At 36.9% G+C, this 17,748-nt stretch overlaps 1 protein-coding gene across 6 annotated transcripts in view; it reads left to right on the top strand.

Annotated features, from left to right (window-relative positions):
- The window catches only part of LOC138699467 (G protein pathway suppressor 2), a 106,158-nt gene extending 91,591 nt beyond the window's left edge, over nucleotides 1–14,567 (top strand). For 5 of the 6 annotated variants that reach the window (XM_069825387.1, XM_069825405.1, XM_069825370.1 and 2 more), the window contains one exon: nucleotides 12,028–14,567. In XM_069825387.1, the coding sequence (XP_069681488.1) occupies nucleotides 12,028–12,147 (120 nt within the window). In that variant the 3' untranslated portion in view covers nucleotides 12,148–14,567. Of the gene's footprint in view, nucleotides 1–1,016; nucleotides 1,193–12,027 lie in introns of those variants that run through there. The other variant, XM_069825379.1, reaches the window with a different exon arrangement.
- The last annotated feature ends 3,181 nt before the right edge of the window (nucleotides 14,568–17,748 follow it).

Genomic DNA, 17,748 nt, shown 5'->3' with positions numbered 1-17,748 from the left:
GGGTTCCTTAAAAGCCAGTAAGTAAGTAAGTTGCCTCTGTGATCTCCAGATTTCAATCCGGCCGACTTTTGGTTAAAGAACGAGTTTGCCTGACATATCCAACAACCTTACTGCAACTGAAAGATGCCATCTCGCAAGAAATTGCCAATATTCCAAGACACTATCTGCAAAATGCTGTGCATCGTGTCACAGACAGAATGTTGTATGTTGAACAAGAGAACAGCGGACATCTTCCCAATGATCTATAAACCCTGTTGTTTGCCCAACACTGTGATGTTTTTGTTTTTTCTCTATCTCAAATATTATAATAATTATAGCAGTTTAATGTTTGAAGTGACTTTTGAAATACCCTATACTTTATAACATTTAACCTCCTCAGACCCCGCATCCCCTATAGGGGATATTACGCAAAGCCTTCTTAAAAAAATTCTGGTGTAGGCCTAAATAATTGTATTGGCCAACCTTAAACCTAGTTCAACATGTAGAGGAGAGATGCCAGCACACATTGAACAGCCAACTGATTTGCTAACATCTGTTTTGTGTACAAGGAAGTGGCGGGAAAATTGCTCCTCCAAAAAAGAAGGCATTTGTTGGTGCACAGATATGTAAGTAATATTTTATTGTTAGTGTCATATTATGTACAAATCTGAAGTTACGATGAAATGTTCTTAAAAGTACCTGCTTTGATATTATATATTATCCATGCTTTGATATTATATATTATCCAGTGCAAAGGAAGCATTACAGTCAACAAAATATACTGTTGAATTACAATGTCCCCTCCAGAGGACATTGGATTTCACTGTGCCAACTTTGAAAGTAAGTTCTTCTTCCATCTGCATGTAGCGTGTCTTTGGAGCAATGCAGCTTATGAAATTAAGATTATTCGTAGGAAATTATTTTTAAACATAGTGCCTAACTAAATTATGATAATTATTCAACTGTAGTCCCACTGAATTGTGTAAAAATACTTTTGCTGTTTAACCTTTTTTTCTTTTAATTTTTTTTATTTTTAGTTTCTCCTGCATTCTCTACTTTTGTTGATGGCGAGATAGATGGAGATGTTTCTGAACTGGAGATATCAGATGATGAAGTTCGTGACCCTTCCTTCACTATCAGTGATATTCGTTTGGAAATGGAAGAAAGAATAACTTCTCATAGCGACAATGAAGACGATGACGACGATGATGAAGGAAATAGTCCTACAATGGAATTGGAAAGGAGACAATTTTGGAAGAAGAGTTTGGATTTCTATCCCTTACCACCAGCTCCTGAGCATCAAGAAATTTTGGTGAATGCACTGAATTTTTCACCTGATGTGTATGTAAGTAAATATATTCCGAATGAAGTTATTGAATATCTCTGCATGTATACCAATCGAAGATATTTATCTACCACAGGCAACATTTCTCAATTGTACAGCTCAGGAGATAAAATGTTTTATTGCCGTGACGATAATTATGTCTTACTTCAAGTTTCCAAGAATACAAATGTACTGGGCGCAAAAAACTAGGATTCCTGCTATTGCAGACAGAATGTGCAGAAACAGGTACTGCGTCCTTAGAGGAAATTTAACATTGCGTAGTTATAATCAGGTTACTCAAAATGAGAGGGACTCTAACCGATTGTGAATGAATGCAGGCTCAATTCGAGACCCCAAAAAGTTTCAGTTGATGAACAAAGAATTCCATTCTGGGGTCATGTGTCAGCTCTACAATTCACAAAGGGCAAACCAAATCCCTGCGGAATAAAAAATTTTGTCGTAACAGCAACTGACGGCCTTCCTCTGGACTTCTTTTTCTACCAAGGAAAAGGAGACAAAATCCTAGAAGATGATGCTTATTCTCATCTTGATATTGGAGGCAAGGCAGTATAACGATTGTGTGAGACACTTCCTTCAGGAATGACCATTTACATTGGACAGATATTTCATATCGATCTCTTTGTTAGTTATACTACATTTCCAAATTCAGGCTCAAGGCACAGGAACAATACAAAAATCGAGAATACCTGTAGACTGTAATTTGAAATCAGATGGGGCAATGAAAAAGGAGGGAACGGGTCAATAGACCAAGCAATTAGAAATGACGGCCAGATTGCCCTTGTCAAGTGGTTTGACAACTGATCTGTTTTGTTAGTTTCAAATGTAGAAGGAGTAACTCCATCTGATCAATGTTGCCGCTGGTCAAAGAAAGATCGTGAGTACATTATGGTAGAAAAGCCTAACATTGTCAAAAGTTACAATCAGAATGTGGGTGGTGTGGACTTTCTTGATCGTGTAATCAGCATGTACAGGATAAATGCGCGAACGAAAAAGTGGACTGTTGGTGTCATCATGCACCTAATTGATTTTTCAATAGCTGCGAGTTGGATCGAATACCAGAGGGATCAGGCTGCATTGAAAACCCCGAGGAAAGACGTTCTAGATTACCTGGACTTCAGAGTGAAATATGAAGAATACCTCATGCACGCAGAAGAATCAGGCATGGAAAGCAGTGATGGATCTGAAAGTACACCTATCGAACCAGTGCCAAAACATTCAAGGGCAACTGTTCCTCACCCATGTGATGAATTAAGACAAAAACATGTTCTTCACATGCCCGAGTTCCCAACACCTATACTAGGAACAGATGCTGACTTCCAGGATGTAGCAACAATAAGGCAAGGATTCGTTGCTCAACTTGTAAAGTCTTCCTTTGTCTACAGGATTCCAGGAACTGTTTTCAGCTGTATCATGAATTGTAGGGAGTTACATACGAAATTATGTACTTTAGGTATTTAGTGGGCTTGTTTAATATTAGACTTAGTTTGTGTTTGAATATTGCCTTACAATTTTAATACCAATTCTTCAATGTCTTTGTTTTATAGTATGTGTAGACAAATAATTAATCCTTCTCTTGTTTTTTAATAACTGAATATTGTACAATTAATAATGCGGTAAGATTACTGTTCAAATTTTATTAATATAATAGGTAAATAAAGAAATAATTAAGTTGATTTCCAAAAATGTGTATTGTGCTATGAATACAAATTATTTTGTTGAAAATTAGGCGCAATATATCTCAATATTGCCTTAAATTTTTGATGCCAATAATCTAAGATTTTTGTTTAATTTTAGTAACATGTATACATAAATAATTGATACTTATCTAGTATTAGTATATGCAGATCTCTAATAACTAATTTTGCATATTGTTCATTTAACAATTCGATAATTACTCTTAAGAATTTTATGAATAAAGTAAGTGAAACAGCGAAATAAATATTTTCATTTAATTCCAGAAATGTATGTTGTGTTATGGGCGCAAACTACTTTGTCAACAAGTATTTTTCATGGCAAGAACATGAAAATGTAAAACATCAATATTGTTAGACACTGAAACCCAATGTACCCTGTGGGGGGGACATGAAATTTCACACTGTTCTGTCACATACAGAATTTTTAAAATATTTATGCTGTTTTTATTGAACAATGTATGCCAATGTGTCGAAATATAATATTTTGTGAACAAAAAAAATTTCTGGGTCTGAAGAGGATAAGTATTAACACGCGTAAAAATGTAACTGCACTAAAATTTGTGTGTGTGTGTGCGTGTGTGTGCGTGTGCGTGCGTGCGTGTGTGTGTGCGTGCGCGTGTGCGTGCGCGTGCGTGCAATTGTTGTTGGTTTAAATAAGATTTTATTATAGTTCTTGCCAAAGTAAATTTAAATTGTTCAGCAACAAATACAATTTATTGTGAGGATTTTTTTTATGCATTTATGAAGCCAGGTATTAAATTATAGTCATTTATACAGAAAAATTTATAGAAGTAAAATAAGACTGCTTTATTTCTTAATATGTACTAATGGAAATTAGATATGTTTTTGTAATTTTGACAGTATGGGACATGTAATAGGATTGGAGATCTATGTATTATTTTTGTAACCATGAATAAGTGAGAATGCAAAATCATTTTCAATAATTAAGAAGAATGGGTAGATTCGGTAATGTGGAGGAAACTATATATAACACCAAGGAATTAATCATTCTCGTTTTAAATGAACAGGAATTTTAATACAATTACTCTAACCTACAACAAATGTCATCATAGTATAAAATGAATCTTCCCAGGTAAAAAATTATAAGAAATAACAATCAATTAATAGAACAATAAGGAAAAATACTGTAAAAAAATAAGTCTCATATATGCGTGTTTCACAATATAATTTGCCAAAATGACAAAATTTAGTAGATATTAAATAGATATGTACAAACACGCTGTTTATAAAACATAAAATTTGAAAATATGGCATGTATAAATAATGTACCATTCACTGGAAGTCAATAAATAGCCAACCAATTTAGAATTTAGAAAGCAAACAAATGGAAAACTGAAAAAGATCACTTTATTCACTTATTGAAGACTCAGCTGGCAGGCTGGATGTTTTGCAGTGATGAGGACCAGTCGAGCTCTAGGGGAAGATAAGAATGGACAGCTTAGTGCAGTCAAAGTTAACTTGATTTCACAGGTACAGCCTTAGACACAAAAAATGACCGCTCTCCTGTAGCGTGAATTTTGTCTAAATCCACTTCGGGCAGCACCTGGTTCACACGACTAGGGAAAGGACATTTATTTTACACCTAATTTACTCCTTGAATATATCTTCGTTATAGATTATTCATAACACTTGACTTATAAACAGACAGAAAAAGCAACAAACAAACAAAACAAAGGAAAAACATAGCGGAGTCATGCATAAAGGGCCCCGTACACGCTCAGTTTAACTGCATAAAAGAACTGACGAGGAGACCATCTCACTTTGATGGCAAGATTCGGGTCGGAAAAGTTTTAGGTGAAAGTATGGTCAAATCCATAAGACACATGTCTCGGCTTTTTTCCATATAGGCTAAGGTTCAAGAGAAAAAAAATTGGAAAATTATGAGTCAAACGACTGCAGCATAACTATGCATTGCTGCAACAAAAAATGATGTGGCAGTGTGGTTCAGGCAGTAGCGCATTGGACTCGAGTGTAGGCAGTGCTTGAAGCTCGGGTTCGAATTCCTTTTTGTCATTTTGTTTTATGTTTTTATTTTAATATATATTCGTAGCTTCCTAAGATTATGTAATTTTGGAATGCATGCGAAAATTAATGGTTTGAAGAATAAATTTCCATCTTATATTGCGTCATATTACATTGCATTGACACAATACATTCCTTTAGAATGATTCACATTATTACATATCAGTTATTAATTGTAAACATAGCACACCTGATATAAAGTGCCAATAAACTATATAATACAATTTAATATGACACAGTATAACATGGAAATTTGTTCTTCAAACTATTAATTTTCGCAGACATTGCGAAATGATAAAACCTTAGGAAGCTATGAATATGTGTATTAAAATAAAAAACATTAAAAAATGACAAAAAGGGATTTGAACCCGAACTTCATGAAATGCCTACACTCGTGTCCAACACACTACCGCCTGAGCCATGCCGCCACATGATTTCTTGCTGCAGCAATAAACAATTATGCTACAATCATTTGACTCGTAATTTTTTAATTTGCCTTCTTTTCTCTGGAATCCTGATCTATGTGGAAAAAACCTGAGACACTTGTCGTATGGATTTGGCCATACTTTCACCCAAAATTATCCCGACCTGAATCTTGACATCAAAGTGGGGCGGTCTCCTTGTGAGAGAAAAACTTAACTGAATGTGTGTGGGCACAACATATTTTTCCATCAGCCTCATCAGTTATTTTCGTCAGTTCAGTTGTGAGTGTTCTCTTGTAAATATGGGGGATAAAAGAAGGGCTGCAATTTGTTGTTTGCTTCCTGCTTCACATATGCTATCTGAGAAGCAGAAGAAAAGAAAACGAAAAATATAGAGTAAGATATAGAGGGTACACATGGACACAGCTGAGACAGCAACAGAGATGCGAAGTAGGAGGATGAAGAGTCAGCAACAAACAATACCATTACTGTTCAGTGAATAAAGATGTACTCGAAAAATCAAAACTTAATTTCATTCTATATTTATTTTCTTTCATTCATTCATAGTTTTATGTCCATGGGTAGGTCGTTCACTGCAAACCCAGCATTCTCCAACCTCTCCTATATTTTGCCTTCCTCTTTGTCTCTGCATTTGATCCATATATCTTAATGTTGTCTATTATCCGATACCTTCTTCCACCTCAAACTTTTCTCCCGTCACCATTCTTTTCAATGCATCCTTCAGTAGGCAGTGTCTTCTTAGCCAGTGACCCAGCCAATTCCTTTTTCTCTTCCTGATCAGTTTCAGGATCATTCTTTCTTCATCCACTCTTTCCAACAACACAGCTTCATTTTTTAGTCTGTCTATCCATTTCATATGCTCCATTCTTCTCCATATCCACATTTCAAATGCTTCTCTTTACTTCATCGTAATGTCCTGGTTTCTGCCCCCCTTACAATGCCACACTTCACAATACACACTTCACTTATATCTTCCTTAGTTTTTTATTACTACTACTACTACTACTACTGCTACTGCTACTGCTACTGCTGCTGCTGCTGCTGCTGCTGCTGCTGCCGCTGCCGCCGCGGCTGCCGCCGCCGCCGTTATTTTGATACTCATAATCCAAGGACCCTAGTGCCACTGGGTTTGCCAGTGCATTAAAACGGCACTGAATAAAAGTGAGTAGGGTATAGCCTCTTTCTTGGTAGCAGTTGCAGTCATGGTCGCATCAAAACATAGATTGAGGAAACATACAGGTTAACTGTGTAAACTGCACAGTTTATCGTCACAAAAGTGGCTCCACTGGTGCAGGTCTGAGGCCTGCGTTATTACCAGTGTGAATTGCACAGTTTAAGATATAGTCACACCTTGTACTGTAGCTGCAAAAGTTGCGTGTCTTGTACACACATAAGCCAAAAGTAGCACACTACACACTACTTTTCGTGCTGCGCAACCCGAGCGCTGCAAAAGTTGCACACACACAAGGTGCTACTTTTGCAGCTGCAGTCTAGCTGCAGGTTTCCATCTCCGTGTTGATTTTTCAATATACATTTTGTGGTTATGTTAGCATTATTATGAAACTCATGCATTAGCTTACTTATCTATTATTTGCTTTTCTGTCCTAACTAGTATTCAGAAATTGCCATTATCTATACTAATAATAAATCTGTAAGCGAAATTTTTCTGGTAATTTTCGATTTTCCAAAAATAATTGGTGTTAACATGTATAATTAATCATACTGAAACCGAAAATCGCTTTTTTGAAATTTTTGTTTGTATGTCTGTCTGTCTGTCTGTCTGTCTGGATGTTTGTTACCTTTTCACGCGATAATGGCCGAATGGATTTCGATGAAAATTGGAACATAAATTAAGTTCGTTGTAACTTAGATTTTAGGCTATATGGCATTCAAAATACTTTATTTAAAAGGGGGGTTATAAGGGGGCCTGAATTACATAAACTGAAATATCTCGCTTATTATTGATTTTTGTGAAAAATGTTACATAACAAAAGTTTCTTTAAAAATGATTTCCGATAAGTTTTATCCCAGGCAAAATTTTTATAGGACTGATATTTAAGTCTGTCTGGATGTTTGTTACCTTTTCACGCGATAATGGCTGAATGGATTTCGATGAAAATTGGAATATAAATTAAGTTCGTTGTAACTTAGATTTTAGGCTATATGGCATTGAAAATACTTTATTTAAAAGGGGGGTTATAAGGGGGCCTGAATTACATAAACTGAAATATCTCGCTTATTATTGATTTTTGTGAAAAATGTTACATAACAAAAGTTTCTTTAAAAATGATTTCCGATAAGTTTTATCCCAGGCAAAATTTTGATAGGACACGCATTCGGGGGTCCGGGTTCAAACCCCGTGGCCAACCAATCTGACTGGGGTTTTTCATGATTTCCCTTAGTCATAAAGGCAAATGCCGGATTGGAAAGATACATGCCATTATTCATCACCGCCTCAATTACCAATACCAAAAACATTAATCAAAGTCTATAAAAGGTTACATGAACACAAGCCATCTACAACACACAATAGAAACAGGAACTGAACAAGAGTAAACGCGGCCTGCTGATATAACCACACATTCTAAACACGCGACATGACCACAGATGTTAAGGCGTGAATAAAAATGATCTTCGTACACAACCAACTCTGTTAATTTGGTCTCTAGACCAAAATGATAGCATTTTAATTATTTAAATAGAATTTAAATTATGTAGCATATTAAACGATTTATTCTTCTATCAAACACGAATGTTCCCTGGACCCAATGTTCTATTTTAATTATGTAATTACTTTATATTTATTTATAATAAGTGCAGCGGAGCGCACGGGTACAGCTAGTTTTTACTATAAAGCTATTAAAACGCCTACATACTTCAATGTTAACCAGCAGCATATTTACATAATCAATGTTGGCAACCCTTCTGTTTGAAACTACGCTACGAAAAATTAAAAAAATGAATCATATCATCAGCAAATATATTCTGATTATGTTGTACATTTAGTAACTGTTACAAATTATTTATTTTCATCACATCTAACATTAAAATATATCCAAACAATGAAAGTATCATAGGCACATTTGGATGGCAACACTGGTCGCAACCACAGCAAAAGTTTCAACAAAACTGATAACAGAAATGCTGTGGCTGTAACCCTGAGAGTCCTGTTCACACGTCACTACTTATAAGCTGTGCGCAGCATGAAAAAGTAGTGGGCAGCAGGTTCGGCAGCCACTACTTTTCAGGTTGCACTGTTGTTCACATGTCGCAGTACGAGAATTGTGCAATTTCTTGTATTGCAGCGCTGCAAAAATAGCGACATGTGACTGTACCTTTACGCAGTTAATCTGTCAGGTATGATGTCACACATGATAAACTGCACAGTTTAACTGAGCGTATATGGAGCCCTTATGAAATTTCTTCACGTGTAAATCTCAGCTCTCTTGGAATCAACCAAAGTCTTCTGGAAGGGACTTAGCTTATGATATTTGGTCATTTTTTTGTCTAAGACTGTACAGGGTGCCCTCGCTTAACGTTGAGGTTAGGTTCTGAAAAATGACGAAGTTAATTGAAACAATGTAATGCAAGACTGTTTTTCTCGTAAGAAACAATAGCAAAAGAAGAAGTTAGATTATAAATTATACTGAATAGATTATGAAATACACAATTCTAGCATATAAAATACAGTATTTATTATTAGTACCATACCGTACTATACATGTTACTGACATTCTATGCCCATTAATCCTTCACAACAATTTCTGAACTGTATTCATCATTCTTTAGCTGGAATCACTAACCACTTCCTAAGTCGTCTGCTCATCTCCTGCCTTGAAGAACGAATGGAGAGTGGACTCGTTGCATTCTTCTTCTTTTCTTGATAGATTTCTTGATAGCACCTCAGATTGTCCATCACATTACGCAGAACTTTTGAGAAACATTCATGATCCGAGTCTTCGTCACCCAACATGTGGATCCCTTCCTCAATAAGCTGAAACGCTGCTGCCAACCCCTTCAGTGTCAAATGTCGCTTCGGTTCTTTTTCTTCTTCTTCCTTTCTTGTTGCTTTCATTTTCTTCAGGATTTTGAGAGAGTTCTGTCAGATCCTCATTGCTAAGTTCTTCTGCATGACTTTCTAATAGTTCTTCTGTATCACTTGGTTCCAGTTCCGGGAAACCTGCCACTCTTGCTATATTCAGAGTTTCTTGATTCACAACGTGTAAATTGTCTTAAGACATGAAATTGTGTGGTATACTGAGGCCATAGTTTTTTCCACACACCATTCATGCATTTCTGGGAAACCTCCATCCAGGATTCTGCAATGTTTTCTATTCCTTTGAGGATATTATAGCTCCACCAATATTCACGAATGGTTGGTTTATCTTCACCGTTGGTGGCCTTGACAAGTTGATCAAAAGTCCGGCATTGTAAGTGGCAATGACGCCCTGATCCATTGGTTTTATTAAAGCTGTAGTATTGGGTGGGAGGAAAACAACCTTCACATTCTCATGCAGATCATCTAGGTTTACCAGGTGTGACAGTGCATTGCTGATAAGGAGCAAGATCTTAAAATCAACATTTTCTTTCGCACAATATTCTTTCCAGGCAGGCACGACGTAGTTTGTCAGCCATTGGCTGAAAATGTGTCCAGTGATCCAGGCCTTTTTGTTTGCTTTGTAGATGGCAGGAAGGTGTTCTTTTGAATATCCCTTAAAAGCACGCGGATTTTCAGACCTAGAAATTAACAATGGCTTATCTTGAAATCACCATATGCATTTCCACCAAGAAGCAAAGTCAGACGATCCTTCACTACTTTAAATCCTGGAGCTGTTTTTTCTTCTTGTGAAATGTAGGTTCTAGAAGGCATGCACTTCCAAAATAGGCCCGTTTCATCAATGTTGAAAACTTGCTTCGATTTGTATCCACCATCTTCAATTATTTTCTGTAATTTTGTAATAAAATCGTTAGCTGCAACACTGTCGGAACTTGCAGCCTCACCAGTAACTTTAATGTTGTGAAAGCTATAGCAGTGTTTGAAGCGCTGAAACCATCCTCGACTGGCATTAAATGTTTCTTCATTCTGCTCTCCACGTTCACTTTTCACAAGTTCAAACAGTGATTTAGCTTAGCATTGTATGACTGCTAAACTAACTGGAGCATTGCAAGCATTTTCTCCATTTTTTCCATTATCACATTTCGTGTACAAGTTTAGAAGCACTGACAGAAGAGGCACTTTGAACACTTGATTTTATTTTTTCTGCGTTCCTTGTACGACAGTAGTTGAAGTCAGGTCTAAAGCAGATGTGATGTCTACAGCATGCTCACCTGCTTCAAATTGATGCATTATATCCATTTTCATCGACAAGTTTATAGAATTCCTGCTCTTCTTCGCCTTCTCTGAAGTAGAGATAGATGGCGGACATTTTGAACTCATTCAGTTACATATAACTCAGCGTAATTAAATCACTATCGTATACACTGCACTGCAAAAAATAACGTAAACATATAGTATATAGACTCTCTTCTTCACGTCAGGTGTAAACTGTTTTAAAATGTCTGTACAATACAATGTACGTACGTATAAGAGACTGAGAAATAAGTGAATGTACCTACTACAAGTCTGTAAGCTTACACTTCAATGCTTACTCATTACGAACAATAACAAAAGAAACATTCCTACCCCCGCGCAGCAGGTACCACTTACACAACATATCAACACAGCTAGTCTCAAACTATCTGATATTTTCAGCCACAGTATAATTAAACTTCGTGTGGTGACTAAGATGTCATTTGTTTAGTGTCATAAGGGTCAAACTCATACCAACTTATCTTATCTCTGGTCAGTGCTGTGCTCTATTCATCAATATCTCCCCACACCACACCTAATTAAAATACATCTAGCAGTTCACAGTTCGCATGCCTTGGCTAGTTCTTCTAGCTCACTGTTCAAATTCACTGCACATCGAACTCAGGTCTTCCGGACGCGTCGCCCTCGCCTGGACGCTGCCACAGTTATGGGCTCAAGTTCACTGCATGTCGAACTTAAGTCCTTCGGATACGTTGCACTCTCCTGGATATTATCAATTACCATAGTAATGGAATCACTCAAGTTCACTGCACGTTGAACTCAGATCTTCCGGATACGTCGCCGCTGTCCAAGACAAGACTTGAAGGCTGACTGACTCAAGACTGCTTCTCGCTTTTATTTATTAAACCGTAACATTTGGAATCTTCGATTCGTGTGGCTTTCTGAACCTTCGAGAGGAATACGCTTCTAGATGTTTCCTCTCCTCTCTCTGCTCCGCACTGTCACCGTAGTTCTTTCCCCTCGCTCCGTACTGCGCTACAGTGCCTACCGAAGCTCGAGTTTCTGTTTTCCCGCTCCTTCCGTCTTGCTAGATGCGTGCGCAACTCCCTGACGCGACCAGAATCTTCCCAAATGGCGCCACAATATTTTGATACACAACTTAGGCCCTTGTCATGATGTCCACTAAATGTGTATGATCTCATTGACTTGCAGAGTGTGTATGTGACCCAGGCGCCCTCTGGACGTCTGCTGTACAGCCAAGCTGGACCTCCAGGCCACCCACCTCCGCAGCAAGGACGTTACACTGTCCCAGGCATTCAGAGAGAAATGTGAACGAAGATTAACTAACACCCAGAATAAATTTTGTGATGTAAGTTAGATAATCCATTGAAACTGTAAGTTAACTCAGCTGGTCTGTCTTAACCAGAATGTATTCATTTCAATATTATCTTAAATATATAGCCAAGCCACTTAAAGAATGTATAGTTTTGTAATTCATTACCACTTTCAGCTAAAGCAGATACAGGTATGCTGTGAGAAGTATTTCTGTCAGTACTGAATACTGAAAACTTCTGTGTAAATTTTTGTTTTATTGTATTTTTACATATTTCAAAGGCCACTCACTAGTTTTAACCAACGGATTTAACCCTTGACACCACACCATATTTTATTATTTATATCTACGAGGCGCATCCAGAAAGTAAGTTTCCCTATTTTTTTTTTTAAAGAACACACACTTTCAGGAAAACATTTATTGGCAACAGGTACAGCAATGTTTCAGCTATTTTTCAACATAGCCACCATCAGAATTGAGACAATTGTCGTATCGTGGGATCAACTTTTATAGCTCTGTGTTGTAGAACTCTGCCGCCTGTGAATGGAACCAGCGTGTGACAGACGTCTTCAGCTCTTTGTCGTTGCCAAAACGCTCACCGGAGGACAGGAATTTCTTGAGATGCAAGAAAACGTGAAAATCGCTGGGAGCAAGATCAGGACTGTAGGGTGGATGATCAAACAACTCCCAGCCAAATTCCGTCAAAACAGCTGCTGTGCGCCAAGCCGTATGTGGACGAGCATTGTCATGGAGGAGCACAACACCTGCAGTAAGCATTCCACGCCTCTTGTTTTGAATGGCACGTCGCAATTTTCGCAGTGTTTCACAGTAACGGTCAGCGTTCATTGTTTCACCTCTTGGAAGGAAGTCAATGAGCAGAATGCCCTTCCTGTCCCAGAACACCGTGCACATCACTTTCCATACCGACAGCGTTTGTTTGAATTTCGTCCTGACCGGAGATCCACTATGCCGCCAATGCATTGACTGCTGCTTGGTTTCCAGGGTGAAGTGCAAAATCCAAGACTCATCGCCCGTCACGATCCTGTCGAGGAACTCGTCGCCGTCATTGTGATACCGTTGCAGAAATGTCAGTGGTGCTCCTAAACGTTGCATTTTGTGTTCGGGTGTCAGATTTTTTGGCACCCACCTGGCACACACTTTTTTGAACAGCAGGTGCTTAGTGACAATCTCATGCAACAAGGATCGCGATATCTGCGGAAAATGGCTGCTCAGCTCCGTAATCGTGAAGCGACGGTTCTCCATGATGCACTGCCGCACTAGCTCAACACGATCATCATTGATGAGGGACGGTCGCTCACTGCGCTCTTCATCATGGACACTTTGACGACCTTCGGAAAACTGCCTACACCAGCGACGCACCATCTGCTTACTCATGATGTTCGGCCCATAGACCTGACAGAGCTGCCGATGAATTTCAATTGGCGCAATGCTTTGTGCATTAAAGAACTTTATCACCGACCGAACCTCGGAGGTGGCGGGAGAAGGAATAAGAGCTTCCATTTCGGACCACTGCTGCCTCGCTACTGGCACCAGGCAGGACCTGTCCAGCTGGCATATGATTGATACGTCATAGATCTGTTACACATGCGCAATTGACACGGCTAATTACGTTTACTTTCAAGGGGAAAAAACTTACTTTCTGGATGCGCCTCGTACATCCATATAGCTGAAACGCTCCAGTAACCTAGATTTGCTATCCTTGGTTATTTTAGTTGTTTTACAATTAAAATTATTATTTCATAATTATATATTGATTATTTTTTCATATTTATTGCTTGGGTTCGTGGATGGCTCCAGCTATAGAACACATCTTTATTTTCTAGTGATAATTATTTTGCAGTGATAGTGTTTTGTAGCAAACAAAGTGAACACATACTTTGAAAGTTGAACAAATGAAATATATACAACAGGTTCATGAGTAATTATTTGTATTTGTAAAATTAGCTTCTTATTATTTCTACTGCAGCAGGTGATGAGACTAAATTAATTAATTAATTGTATAAACATAATAATTAACACTTGATGCAATAACAGTTTTCTTTTTGTGCTTTATTTCAAGGAAAGTGAAAGTGAGTGTTCTATGATAATTGGAAGAAATAAGAATAAATAGTTTGCCATTAAACTAATAAATAAATTAATTAATTCTTCCATTCTTCCATTGTTTAAACATAGTAAATAATTCTAGGTGCAATAAAAACTTTCAGTTTGCTTATACTGTATATAAAAATGCATTAAGTTATAAAATATCCTAATTATTAACAACAAATATTTTTGGGGTCAAAAAAGACCCCAGATAAGTCTATGAAATTCTAGAGCAGATAAGTTGCAAGTGTTAATATGTTATTTCATTTTAAATGGAATGTGATGCAGAAAATAAAACCATGTAGCAGAATCACAATTTACGACACATTCTTTATATGTATATAACCTATATAATTACAGCTGCAAGGAAAATATCAACTTTTTATTCTGAACTAGCCGTACCCGTGCGCTCCTCTGCACCAGTTAGAAATAAATATAAAGTAATTACATAATTAAAATAGAACATTTGATCCAGGGAACATTCGTGTTTGATAGAAGGATAAATCGTTTATTATGTTACTTAATTTAAATTGTATTTAAAAATTAAAATGTACTTAATTTAAATTGTATTTAAAAAATTAAAATGCGATCATTTTGATCCAGAGACCACTCATTTGGTCATAAAAATTATTTTAGGAAATACAGGAAACGAATGTCTATCAAGTTTTCTATGCATAAGAAGCTATTTTAATCTTACCTGTCCTCGATTCACTCAGAAGTTACTGTAATAACCAGGCTTCGAGACTTTAGACCCGATACAATAAGTTTACTGTGCATGCACTATAGGTTGTTGACTCTCTGCAGGTAGATAGAGATGTGTTGAGGTAACAACGTTGCTATTTAGAGTAGAGTACGGTAGTATGGGGAAACACACATATGTACATTCTGAAAGTAAATATTTTTATTTTATTTAAGTAGGTTATTTTACGATGCTGTATCAACATCTTGGGTTATTTAGCGTCTGAATGATATGAAGGTGATAATGCCGTGAAATGAGTCCGTGGTCCAGCACCGAAAGTTACCCAGCATTTGCTCAATTGGGGTTGAGGGAAAACTCAGGAAAAAACCTCAACCAGGTTACTTACCCCAACCAGGATTCGAACCGGGACCACCTAGTTTCGCGGCCAGCCGTGCTAACCATTACTCCACAGGTGTGGAGAAAGTAAATAATACATTACACAATGATAATGTCAAAAGAATGTGAAAAACATTTATTCTCCTGTCTTTTATAAGGATTAGTGTTTAATTATATACAGTGTTAATAGTGGAAATAAGCATGTAGCAATTTAAATTTTTTTCATTTATCCTATTGGTCGTCTTTAGGAAGTGCAGTTACAGTACCGAATTGCAATGTACTACAAGATACATTCTCAGTGTCTCAAACGTAAATCTTTTTTGATTATCTGCCAAAGTTTGTACTGTAGAAAGCTGCGCTCTATGTCGCATGACATGATAGGAGCAAAACGAATAAAGCTAACATCATTGCAGTCTCTAAGAGACAGTCCATTCTCTGGTGACTCTATGTCCACTAATTTGCTGTTTGTTACACAATGTTCCATATCCGTTATTTTTACATACAATTGATTTCTATTTCTGTTTTACACGTTCAGTAACCGGTGTACTTGATGTCTCATTAATTCTCTGCATCATTTTCTAAATTAATTTGAGGGCTTACGGCATCTCTTGCTCTGACTTCTCTAACCGTGTAATAGTTTCAGACACAGTTGGTATGAAAACCAAATTATTCATCAGAACCTTCATATCCAGAGCGTTTTCCTTTACGTATTTGTTGGCATTCATTCTACAGTTTCCCTATCCACTGTACGCTTTACCACTATACTCAGTACGCTGTTATGCGGATGTCCCACTGAACTGCTCTATCGGGTCCGGAGTCTCGAAGCCTGGTAATAACATTATAGCATTATGTCCATCTAGAGAAACTACACTTTCCAATGGTGAATTAATAATTATACAAATCGATTAATTTAGCTTCCGATATTACTTCATACAAACACAGAAACATTCTCTGTAGGCTACCATATGTTTCATAGCTTTCGATTGTTGTTGTTCAAGGCCCCTTATAGACGAAATCCTTTGTTTTTTATTTCATTACACCGCCTTAGATGGCATTGTTATTGTAATTTTGAAACTCATTTATCTCATTAAATATCAGTTCTATAAAAATTTTGCATGGAATAAAACTTATCGGAAATTATTTTTAAAGAAACTTGTTATGTAATATTTTTCATGAAAATTAATAATAAGGGAGATATTTCGATTTATTTAATTCAAGCCCCCTTATGACCCCCCTTTTAAATAAAATATTTTGAATGCCATGTAGCCTAAATTCTAAGTTACAACGAACTTAATTTATATTCCAATTTTCATGTAAATCGGTTCAGCCATTATCGTGTGAAAAGGTAACAAACATCCAGACAGACAGACAGACATAAAAATAAAAATTTCAAAAAGGCGATTTTCGGTTTCAGGGCAGTTAATTATATATGTTAGGACCAATTATTTTTGGAAAATCAAAAATTACCAGAAAAATTTCGGCTACAGATTTATTATTAGTATAGATTATGACATAGTAAAACAGAGTGGATCTCTCTAGTGAAACACATCTATTGTCCTGTTACAAAAGGAATTAAACTTAAGTTTGATGAAGCTATGAAGACAACAGAAGCTCCAATCACTCTCAGTTAATTGAGACAACATAAACACAGTAGGTCAATCATAATTAATTGGTAACTTGCTGTTGTATAACAGATATGGGAAGGTAGTGAAGAGATGCATGTTAGTAATGGCTCATGTCTGAAAAAATAGGTGATGCTCAAAATTGTTGCAAGGTTTTCAAAGTTCACGTAGGTGCATTGATGATATTATAATGGAACTCTATGGAAGTAAAGTAATTTTCTCTCGTAATATTCAATCGTAGAAAGTGACTTCATTGTATTTATTTCTGCCAGTTATCAGTGCATTTACCATTATATGTAAATTAAGATGCTTATCTATCTTTTGTACCCTACACTAAGTTGATCCTCCATTTCTTCAAGGCTGCAAATCTGTCAATAATGTCCTCATGGAAGGGCTGTTGTTCCATCACCTTATCCAACACATCGTTTTGGAGCAAAATATTCCCTAATGCTGATAGTCTCTTCTGCGACATGGAGTTTCTCTGTGTTCTGTGTTTATTCGTTTTAAACATGAGAAGCTCCTCTCGACCAATACACTAATACAGCGTTTCTCAAACTTTTCTATCCATGGAACCTTTTAAACCCAAAATAAAACTGTGTAACCCAGTGGAGAGAGAGAGAGAGAGAGATTTTTTTTTTTTCCCTAGTTTGAGACTGTAACAGGTCCCTCGGCCTAATACTTGTTAGGAAGCCTTGTGTGTGTGTTTTTCCTAGTTTGAGACTGTAACAGGCCCCTCGGCCTAATACTTGTTAGGAAGACAACGATGACGATATATATTATAGGCAAATATTAAATTACTA

Source organism: Periplaneta americana, chromosome 1 (assembly GCF_040183065.1).
Source record: "Periplaneta americana isolate PAMFEO1 chromosome 1, P.americana_PAMFEO1_priV1, whole genome shotgun sequence".
Lineage (NCBI taxonomy): Eukaryota > Metazoa > Arthropoda > Insecta > Blattodea > Blattidae > Periplaneta > Periplaneta americana.
The sequence above is the reverse complement of the archived record's forward strand: the minus strand, read 5'-3'. Positions and strand labels throughout refer to the sequence as shown.